This window comes from Nanorana parkeri, unplaced genomic scaffold, assembly GCF_000935625.1.
Source record: "Nanorana parkeri isolate BGI_ZX_2015 unplaced genomic scaffold, ASM93562v1 scaffold118, whole genome shotgun sequence".
Classification (NCBI taxonomy): domain Eukaryota; kingdom Metazoa; phylum Chordata; class Amphibia; order Anura; family Dicroglossidae; genus Nanorana; species Nanorana parkeri.
In genome coordinates, this window is record NW_017306386.1 from 1,042,422 (window position 1) to 1,054,332 (window position 11,911).

At 39.5% G+C, this 11,911-nt stretch overlaps 1 protein-coding gene across 1 annotated transcript in view; it reads right to left on the reverse strand.

Moving 5' to 3' along the window:
• Positions 1-1,563: 1,563 nt before the first annotated feature.
• The window catches only part of ZZEF1 (zinc finger ZZ-type and EF-hand domain containing 1), a 117,587-nt gene continuing 107,239 nt past the window's right edge, over positions 1,564-11,911 (reverse strand). The window contains 6 exon segments of the mRNA XM_018553354.1: positions 1,564-1,961; positions 3,218-3,289; positions 3,822-3,972; positions 4,473-4,638; positions 5,637-5,735; positions 6,638-6,806. Of these exon segments, the coding sequence (XP_018408856.1) occupies positions 1,887-1,961; positions 3,218-3,289; positions 3,822-3,972; positions 4,473-4,638; positions 5,637-5,735; positions 6,638-6,806 (732 nt within the window). The 3' untranslated portion in view covers positions 1,564-1,886.

Here is an 11,911-nt window from a genome sequence, read left to right on the forward strand (position 1 = left end):
TCAGAGTTGCTGGTTAAACCCTGAATAAGCTGGAAATAATGCCATCACTCTGTAGGTGATTATCCTAAGGGTTTCTCTACAAAGCTGCACTTGGAAATTTCATTTAGTAACCTCATTCCTGTACCAGTTGTCTGTGTCTGCCTGCCAGCTGAGAAATCCAGTTACCAAACAGTAGAGGGAGATGTGTTCCATCAGCTGCACCCTGAAAGTGGATGGTAAAAGTTATGATTTACATCTGTAGGAGGAGACAGTTTAGCTGGGGGCAAGAAGATATACAGAGTGCTGATGTGTGGGGGAACCTAAGACTCCTCAGTTATAGGTCAAAGAGGATGAATAATTATTGTGCACCATTGTATCCAAACATTTTTACATCAAGGCAGTCAGGTAGTCTGTTTTGACTGCCATCTGTACAGGAAAAAGATCTGCAAAGTACAGCAATCAAACAACAAAATCAACCTCCAACTCCTGTATAAGTTATAGCACTGTAGAGAATGGGTTATGAGAAAGGCTTCTTGGACATTTTACTGAACAATCTGTGGTATTTCGTGAAAGCAAGACACAAAGTAAATATGAAACAACCTGTTTGATAGGAAACGTGCTCGAAATGACACATCTCTCCCCATTTCAAACATCTTGAAATAGGATGTTCTCAAATATCTGTTAACTCCACCACATTTACAGACTGCCAATTCAGAACCACAGAAGTGACACCTATTAAAGATTAATCAAGCCCTCATTTTGCTAGCATGGTAGGAACTAATTATTACCATAATAAAGACATTTCATCTCCATGCCTAATTTACGGCTACAAATCTTTTGGGTTTAATTGGGTTGCCTGGAACCCAATATTGTAAAATACAGTCCAGACAATGGAAATCTTTTCCATAAAAAAATTGATTCCTATTAAAAAAAAATGCAACTTAAATATTAAACACAAGTGCAGTTTTTGTGCCTAAGGGTGTAAGGGTGTAATATTGTTCCAGATACACTAGTCTGCAGTGTGTAGTAATGCATACTTAGAAATACTAAGCAAACTTACCTCAGCAGCAACTGCTGGGGACAGAAGAGACATCGATAAAACAAAATGTCATTTCTCCATCACATGCATGTCATAATTCATAGATATGCTGTGACAGTTTACAGCAAATTCCATTTTAAATGACAGCGTTCCCTTTTTGTTAAATAAGCCTTGTAATATTTGCTTTATAAGGCAAACAGCAATGTGCAAACTAGAGCTGACCAAAGAAACCGAACTCATTTCTTTCCTGGCCTGACTACAGTAAAGTGAAATGTGATTGGTTTGGGGTAACTATACTTTGCACTGCCTAATTACGGTGTATGCATGCAATTCTTATAAATGTATTTATCTGTGGAAAATACCAATTGTAAAGTTTCCCTTTAAGAGCAAATCCTTTTTTTTTTGTTTCCGTGTAGTTATTGTAAAGTTATAAATACACACAAATCAAGCCATGAACTCAAACAATGACAAGGCTTTATAATGCATTTCGGAGGGAAAATATTTCTAATTAGGATTTCTTTTTAAATAGCTCTGGGAAGTTTGAGAAATCCATCAATAATATACATTTCAGCCACCTTCTACTCCAAGTCTTTAGGTACTCCAGTCTTAGTTTGGCATGCCAGCTTTACACAGACACTACTATTTCTTCAGTATTCAAAGCCTGCTGCGACACGACGAAATAAAACAATGCTGGAACTGTTCATAAAATAGTCAATTGGATTATTATACAGCATGGTGGAAGTGCACGTGTGTTCAGAGGCAAATGTACAGTTTTCAATACACTGGTGCGCTTCATTTACAAAGAGATGAGAATCCACAAAGCATGCAGCATCATCTGGAACTAGAATCCAGGGTAAATGCCACAGAATCAGGCAGTCCATGCACTTGTCGATTTGTTTGGGTAGTTGATGGTAAAGCTTATAGCTGCAATGTTTTTCAGCGCCTGTAAAAGAGCAAGGAACATGAATATTGTGAATCCACCTTGATTACATTTGCGGACCTGTATTTAGGGCTGTGCAGTTTTAGGGTTGCCTTAAAACGAAGTGTAACTGACATAGCCGAGTCCGAAGACAAGAAATTCAGTGCGGCAATGTGCGAAACACTCCCCTGAATGCCAAATGTTACTTATATGGAGAGCATAATCCCACTGAGCAGAGAATTTACGTCCCTGAGTTGTTATCTAGGTTAGTTACGTCATTTAGGCAAGTCTAGGGCCTGAGTTTTGAAAAATGGGAATAAAAGTTGGAGATGCATAATGCAGAACAAAATAAGATATCTTTTATTAGATTTTTGCCAGTTTTCATAAAACAAACCCCCTTTAGTCAGTTTGTATCTCCTCAGCTAAAAGACTTGCATCACCCCAATGGGAGAACCTTTGATGGTACATTATAAAATGTACACAAGACATGGGCACACATATGACTGTCACACAGTGGAAATGCTGCTTTTGAATGTCTCATCACCTGTACTGAGAAAATATTTAGACTGCCGTTGTTGCCCTCTCCTGAAATTGCCGGTTTCATGGGTATCATGCTAAATCAATGGCTTCAATACTTTGAATGACTACCTGCAAAGGCAAGCAGCAAGTCATGTGTCTGCATATACTTGTTATGGATCAGTGACTTAGAAAATACTGATGCCATTGGAACAGCAGTGACAGCTAGACAACTAGCCATTTTTAGCTAGTCAGCACTTGCATTTCTCTTAGTACAGGTGATCTTTACTTGTAGTTGTTGATGCTTTTTTCTCATCTTTCCTTGTTGCAGAAAAAAAAGGGTCTAGCTTCACTCCAGGTGGAGTGAATATAGGTTCCAGCTCTGAGAACATGTCTCCCTTATGTAAGGTACATCTGTTTGTTTGGTACTCCGGTGACTTTTGTCAACCTAAGCAGTACAAATCAAATTTCATGCTACTCTGTTTGATCCAAGTTGGTTAATGAAGCAGGAGGCTGAGGGGTAGGGAAGTGGACCATATTACCCTGACACTCTGTAAAAAATAGCTTTTCCTTTTTGAGTTCAACAAAACTGGAATGCCATTTTGATTGCTGATGCACTCAGGATGCAACTTAAGACATGCAAATGAAAGCTTTTTAAGTAGGGCTACACATTTAGAAATACTGTAAAGTAAACTTGGATCCATTTAAACAAGACTGAAGAGGCTGTTCAGCCGGGTAATGACAAACCACCATGCACAGCTTACCTGTTCTGTGTAAAGACTGATTTGTTCATCCGTGGTTAAACTAATGAGAAAATCCTGCAAACACCCAAGCTCCTGCAGAGACAAAAACATGAAACTTTAGAAGTTGTTGTGGATATGTACAGGTCTTACAACTGCTTTAATAAAATATAAAAGCAATCTGCATTCATGCATCCACATTTAAGGTAACGTTCCCAAAAGTAATATTCTAGTTCATCACCTTTAAATGAATAAGTGTAGAAAGAGTCAGCACAGTATTAAAGAGGAACTAAGCTCTAAAAGCTGGTATACTTTCTTTTTCACACAACTCTAGCTACCAACAGAGATATTAAAATGGAATTGTTATGCTAGCAAAAAAATAAAAAATGGCTGTTTGATAAAACAATTGTTTAATGTATTAATTGGGCAGTTTGATCCAGACATACTCATGTTCAAAAATATATCAGTCCTGGAAGAAAATCCAAGTGTAGTTCATCAAATCTTTGGCTAATGTACCCCTCGTGTAACTTCAGTGCCATACCAATGACAGTATATTATCTTTTCTTTAAACTTCCCAAAATGTATCTCTTATGTAGTAATAGTACCCCCCATGAAATCTCTTGCTTACACTTGCACGGTTCTCTGCAGTGAAGAATAACTCCGTAAGTGCCCTGTGTAAGGGGAGGAGGACTCCGCAGCTGGCTGCATCTTGATGAGCAGTGTTCTCCATAGATGTGAAAACTGGCCACAGTGGTCTCAGCAGCTTGAAGTCACAGTCCCTAACAAAACACAGAAAAATCACATGACTGGCATGAAAGAAGAATATGGCCTAGGCTAATACAAAGCACTTTAATTACTGGTGCCTAAGAATGCTTGAGGAGAAAATAGCAGAAGCTGTCCTAACTATTTATTTACATCAAAACCTACTTTTCTTTAACAGTGCAGAAAATGGGCCTTGGGAGCAGACATTATACTAGATGGCTCACAGGATTTCTAAACAAAGAGCTTGTGTTACATGCAAAATCATCTACCCTGGAAAGGCAATTTTTTGATGGAAAGCAAAACATCCACAAGTAATAATCAAATTAGGAAGCACCATATAACTGCAACATGTAAACAAAAATATTAAAATAAGAAATCTACATTTAGATATATACGTGACAAAGACACGAGATTCCGTTGTCAAACGAAGGCATAAAATGACATTATATTAGGGAAAGGAATGGAGACAACAATCCAAGGCCATTTACAACCATAGTTCTTTTAAGAGTTTTCATACCTTATAGGACCGAGTTGTAATAGCTTCAGTAGTAAGTGGATTGCCTTTAATCGCTGGTGGCCCTTCTGCCTACAAGCCACATCCACCTGCCATTCCCATATACTGGGCAGTGGGAGATGAGGCACAACTCTCTGATCAGACAGCATCTGCTTTAGAATTTCAAACCCTAACAGAGGAGATAATAAAAGTCTTAGAATAAAGAATGAAGTTACCGTTACAAGGTTAGGCATTTAACAAAATCAAATGGTTTAAGCAAACTTTTTAAACATGATAGGTTTTCATGCTGTGGTGAGGAAAATTGTATTCCTGTACTTGTAACAATGCAAGTTCCTCTCATGGGAACATCGAAGCTTGTTGGATTCCATACACAAACAGCAGCATTTACTTCAGGAAAACAAAGACATTTGCATATTAGATGGCAAGCTCTATGAATCCCATCTAAAGGGCAGAAATGTAGATGTTTAACTGTGTGTTAAATAAAACAAATAGTGCCATAATACTCAGGAAGTACGTGTTTAAAAGAAGCCTTTACAGACTGAGATATAAGCTGTCAGTGCTCACTCCCTCCTGAAAATGCTGGTTGCCTGGCTTCAGTGTTTTCAGAGGCACTGAGCCATAACAAGCATACAACCAGTAAAGCCAGGACAGAAAATTCTATTTGTTCTGGGTCAGAAACTCAAAATATTAAAATCAATGAATCGTTGTGAGTCAGGGGACTTTATTTACAGAAAAACAGGTTTACAATGACAGCTTCAAGAATCCATTGAAAACTCCAGAAAGGGGAAACTTTATTTTATTTTGGACGGAAAGAAAGGACAAGGGTTAGAACCCCAATCAATTTTGTATTATTTTGAACGTTTTCCCCATCTATTTGACGTGTGTTAAACAGAAGTGAGGCGAAGTATCCCCAATAAAGACAAAGTAACAGTAGAGTGGGGAAAGTCTACAACACTTGCCAGGTTTTTACTGCTGTCTCTGTCCTCACCGGGGCAATTTCTGCTCATTGCCTGTTTGGGCCATAACAGGAACTAGAGATAAAGTGCCTCAACTGGCACACAGATGGTATTTCAAACCAGATGGGTTCTAACCACCAGAATATGGCACAAGTTTGGTCTCAGGTATGCAACACCAAGTTGAGAAATTGTACCAGAGAAAAGTGCTAACCTGTCTGAAATCGGCCTCGATGTCCAGCAGCCACAGTAAACTTGTAGCCCCACTCTGTAAAGCTCATGTCAGATGTAAACCGATAGAATAAGGTATCACCTGTATTTCAGAAAAAGAGCAGGAAATGATAAATGACGTGAAAAACAATCTGATGGATGATACCCAAAACATAAACGCCCTATTTGTCTTATGTCAAAGAACTAAGAAGATTTGGTAACTTTGCTGTGCAGTCATGTTACTTTGTGAAGTTATTATGGAACCAAAATAAAACAGCATATTGATGGCTGATTGTTTTCTCTGGGAATACTGGTGTTCAGCTCTGTATTAGACAACACTTACATCACTTCTTGTAAGTGCCTTCTGTTTTAGTTATGAACAGAACCATTTACATACATATGTATTGGTAAATGTAAACCTCTATTACATAACCTGCACCACAATGAATGCGAAAATGGGGCAGGATGCTTTTATCCGCACCATGCGTTGAGTGGCAGAGTGTACGTGTGTTTTTAAGGTGCGTTAGAGTGCCACTGACAATAAATGACTAAGCTCAGCACCAATGCCCATTACTGCATCTCAGTGGGCTCGAACGTCCACAAATCTTTCATCTATTTAAAAATCACAATGGTCTCAACCCGTAAAGCAATGAAGAGACCACATGCACAAAGTTGGAACTTTAACCTCCCCTTAGTACGGGAAAGATTAGCCCCCACGGACATGCTCCTCTTGCTGGTATGTGTTATTTGGGGATGGGTGAATAAACTAGGTCCAGGGTTTTCTGTAATTGTGGACATTCCCTTTAATCCTTTTAGCTAAACTCCCTGTTTCAGATCTCGAATATGTGATCACAACTTTCTATTATGGAAGAAATGGAAATCCTTCAATTTTCTATAAAAAGCTTGATCGGCATGGGTACTATTTTTTTTCAACGATATTTATTGTATGATATAGCTATGTTTACTTTACAAACAGGTAAAACGCATCTATGTAGTCATACTTACCAGGGAGTTCAAAGTCAATCCACTTTTTAGGCAGCCCACTAAATCTATGTAGGTCTTGTTTAAAATCACAGGAACTTGAGATTACCAACTCATCGCAGCCATCCTCTGTGTTACACATTGGATCAAACTTGATTGACAAGTAAATTGCACCAGGGATGTGGACTTTGTCCTGAAGAATAATAACAGCATGCTCATAAAATATATACAAGGGGAAACCTGACACATCAGACACATGCTAATGACTAAATACCAAACGTACACGAGCACACTACTGTAAAAAATGCATATTACATCTACCAGTAGATCCAGAAATATAGGCAGCTGAGTAATAGGCAAATCTTAACTTCCTGTAAAAGGTAAGTTTGGCCAAACCACCTGCTGCTGCAAATAACTATAGGTCATGTAAAGAAACATGTCATGAAAGTAAAGTGAGGGGTTGCCATTACTGACCTACTCCTGAAAATGCTAGTTGCCATTAAGACTCGTTCACAAGGGCGGCAGGGGGGTGATAAAACGGCGCAGTTGATCTACAATTTTACTGCCTTACTGCAGCTGAACAGAGCTGTATAAATAGCTGCAGCTGCGATGCTTTGCATCAAAAAATATACAGCATGTTGTGTCTGTCCGGCGGTGTTGCTTGTCAAATGCAAACATTGCAAAAGAAAATCCCCATTAGGATCAATAAAAAAAAACAAAAAACTGCATTTAGGAGGCATCAGGGCATCAGGATCACCCTCTGAACGCCAGGCAGCAGCTGCTACTCCACCACCGTCTGGTCTGAAAAGTGATCCATCGTGGATCGCTCGTCAGAGGGGGGGGGGGGGGGGGGGGGGGGTAACCGGAAGCGCCGACCGAGCACATATAGGCGATCGGTGGGCTATGGACCCGCTGATCGCCTATATGTGAAACACCCGGTACCGGGTGTTCGCATTGGACGGGTCTTTTCTGCCCGTGCGTGCCCGCTAGATGCTGCAGTGCCGTCCGTCCGTTTTTTTACTACGGGCGGACGGCAAGAGGTTAATATGCACAGGTATTACTACACAGATCTGGAAGAAATACACAAAGCACCCCAAGATTCAAGCAAGAATAATGACTTTTGGATTTAGACAATATTTATTTTATCCCAGAGTTCAGCTTTAAGTATGATGAGGTTCAACTTATTATCCTAAAGTTTCAATGAGTGCCCTTGCATCTTCTTCAGTGATTGTAAACACCCGCTCACCAAGTTTGCTGGAACATTTATGTATTTCAAGGTTGTGATCAAATCCCCCCCCTCCTGCTCAAGGGTAAGTGGCTGAAGCCACTCGATTAGCATAACATTTCAGTACAGTGGTGCTTTAAAGCAGAACTCCAGGATTTTTAAAACTTAACCATTGTAGTCGGTCTATCCCTGCACTGCAAGGGTTAACCGCCTGTTTTGTCTAGCGGGCGAAAATGAAGAACTACTTATCTGATCCTTGGTCCCGTCTGGCTGCTAGACCAGTCCTTGCTCCGGCGGTGTAAGGATTTGTGATGCAATCACGTCTAATACAGGTCTATTAGATGTGAAGACACTGAGGGACATACCACAGCCAGAGGGGTGGGGGAGAGAGGTGAACAGTCACTGCTGCAGGGACCAAGGATCAGGTGAGTATATCTTCTTTATTTTTGACCCTTGCGAAAAAGTGAGCACTTAACCCTTGCAGTGCAGCGGTAGCCCCACTGAAAGGTTACGTTTGAAAAATCTTGGAGATCTTTAAAGTTTGTGAACCCGCTTACATTTTCAGTTTCTGTATAAAGTCCTAAAACTAGTCAGAACCTGATTTAACAAACAAGTCAAAATATTATGGTTGTTTATTACTGTATTTAAAGTTACCGCACAATCTTCTGTAGGGCAAAAGTATATGAACCTTTGCTTCTGGTAACTGCTGTGCCCCATTGGTAACAATAACTGCAACTACTGTAAATGATTCTGGTAACTGTTGAGCAGTCCTTGAAAAACAATGATCTATAGGATAAAGGTCAGGACTTTGACATGGCTATTCCAAAACATTAACCTTTAACCATTTTTTATAAGATTGGTTTGAGTGTATTGGATCATGGTCTTGCTGCATGAGCCACTTTGTATTGAATGTCAGTTCACGGGTGCATTCCCTGCAATTTTCTTGTACAATTCAGAACTCCTAATACCATCAGAAGTAGCAAGTCTTCCTGGTCCATAGGCAGCAACGTAGGTCCATCATACTACCACCACTGGAATACAGTGTTTGCCTTTCATAAAACATTTATCATTCAAGCCAAAAGGTTCTATTTTGGTCACAGACTGCTCTGGAGAAATGTTCTATAGATGAATGACTTATCCTCATGGACTTTAGCAAACTGTTTATTTTGGAGAGCAGTGGCTTTCTCCTTACAATCCTGCCATTAAAACTGCGCTCTTCTGATGTTGGACTCAAACATTGATATTGGTCAATGCCTTTAGATCCTTTGATGTTACCTTGGGGTTCTACTCAGTATTTCACACCATGCTCTTAGTTGGTTGACCACTCCTGGGGAGGGACCAGTGTTAAATTGTCTTCATTTGTATATGACATGCCTGACATGGGACTAGTGGAATCCAAACTGTTTCCAAAACGTTTTGTAGCCTTTTCCAGCCTGGTGAACGATAATAACTTTTTTCAAGGTCCTCTGAAATCTCCTGTTTGAGCCATAATACACTTCCAAAAACTTGCGTTGTTCATCTCAGACTTTGGTAGTGGAGACCCAGATTTGTATTCTTTAAATAAGGAAGGGCCTTCCACATCCACACCGGATTATGATCCCATTGAAAGAAACACCTAACTACTACTTACCTTTCAAATGAACTGAGAATCCTTGAGGGTCACATACTTTTAACACAAATAAACATGTAACTGGAAGTTTTCCTCAAATAAATTGACACCCCTGGGTTTTTTGTTGTTTTAGGACTTTTAGCTAGTATTTACGCAAGAAAAAAAAAAATGTGAAACTTCAAATGGGTTCACAAACTTTAAAGTGACACTAAACTGTTCTCCGAATTGGTGCCGACACTGTCCTTCCTTCTGGAGAGTGGCTACTTTTGTTCCCCATGGTCCCTGTGTGTGTTGTAAAGTAGCCACCGCTCCGAGCTCTCTCCTGTGATAGACTACAATCTCGGTACAAATTAGATAACAAAACATGAGATTGGAGTCCATCACAGGAGTGAGCTTGGAGCGGTGACTACTTTATAACACACACAGGGACCACGGGGGAACAAAATTAGCCACCCTCCAGAAGGAAGGACAGTGTAAATTCAGAGAAGATTTGAGGATCTACAGCTGATACTTAAATAAGATACTGTTAGTAGTTAAGGTACTTGAATGTATTTTTAAGATTTAACGCCAGAGTTTAGTGTCACTTTAAGGGTCTTTTTACACTAGCATGCATTATTGCAATGCATGGTATTATGTGTTACACTAGTTGGCGCGATGTTACTGTCACCCCCAAGCACCTTGACAATAGATATGCATTGCAGCACACCAAAACGTATAGCAACATAGTATTGTGCATTGCAGTTCAATGCATTACAACGAATAGTGAATTATCTTTTTCTGGTGTGTTAAGTAGCCCACTCAAATGAACGCCAAACATGACTACAAGAAAAGTTAAGACATGGATAGAAATTCAGCTGCCCTCATACCTAGATCTACTGATCAGTTTGAGATGCAACCTCTGCTTATGTATTATTTTTATTATATCCTCAGTTTCCATTTTCTAGGTTTATGAAAGGTTTACTCTAAGTAATTTTGTTAGGATCTGGAATAAAGTATTTTAAATTGAGTGCAGGAAAAACAATTCACATCTATTGACAGTAAAATTTTATAGATTACAGTCTTACCTCAAAGATTGTATTGTTGTTGTAAGGATGTTTAGATTCCCGCATTTGTACTGCTGTTCCTGGTTCCTCCATGAACTGACAGGCAGTAACTGCTACTGTTCCAAGCATAATTCCACTACAGCCTCCCAACACCTTCTGTAAAATCTGCAACACAAGTAAATTTTTTAGGTGAATAATTAAAATAAAGTACTTGATTATTGACATATTTAACCAAAATTAAATCAGATATAAATTTTTCTCACTTCAAGTATTCTCTCTCAGCACCCAAATTAGAAAGAAGCATTACCCAACTGTATTCATAGCTGTGTTTTTGTGGTTGAAAGGGTCCTATTAAATAAAAAATGGACCGTAAATGTGCTTAAGAACAAGTCAGAAATCATCTTTGACTGTTCTCACTACTCCAAAATGAGGAAAGATGAAAATATAACCAGTTACTTTTGTGCAAGGGGACACCATTAAATTAGCTCATAGCAGTGACAAAGAAGGTGTCCTACTGCGTATTGTACATGATACTGGTAAAGCAAAAGCGTAAGATTTAATTAATGATATCTGTAGGCTGTTAAAAGAAGGATGAGAAAACAAAAAAAACAGGTAGTAAGATCTGCAGTACAGTAATTAAATTGTACACTTAACCAACATTAAAGACTACCTATACTGTAGTAATATAAACCATTACTTGCAGAGGGATGCATTACTGTGCAGTGCTCCTTTATCATGCTTTATCCGGTCTGACTGCACCATATGAAGGTTTTTGTATCCGTTTTGCGTGTGGTTTTAAACATGCTTGGCAGCAAGAAGTGTTTTGCACTATGTGGACATATTACTTTCAGAGGTTGAATGTAAAGGGAAGGAGCTTAATCATACGGAGTTAGATGTGATCATGTTTCAGGAACATCTACCAGTAGATCCAGAAATATAGGCAGCTGAGTAATAGGCAAATCTTAACTTCCTGTAAAAGGTAAGTTTGGCCAAACCACCTGCTGCTGCCAATAACTATAGGTCATGTAAAGAAACATGTCATGAAAGTAAAGTGAGGGGTTGCCATTACTGACCTACTCCTGAAAATGCTAGTTGCCATTAAGACTCGTTCACAAGGGCGGCAGGGGGGTGATAAAACGGCGCAGTTGATCTACAATTTTACTGCCTTACTGCAGCTGAACAGAGCTGTATAAATAGCTGCAGCTGCGATGCTTTGCATCAAAAAATATACAGCATGTTGTGTCTGTCCGGCGGTGTTGCTTGTCAAATGCAAACATTGCAAAAGAAAATCCCCATTAGGATCAATAAAAAAAAACAAAAAACTGCATTTAGGAGGCATCAGGGCATCAGGATCACCCTCTGAACGCCAGGCAGCAGCTGCTACTCCACCACCGTCTGGTCTGAAAAGTGATCCATCGTGG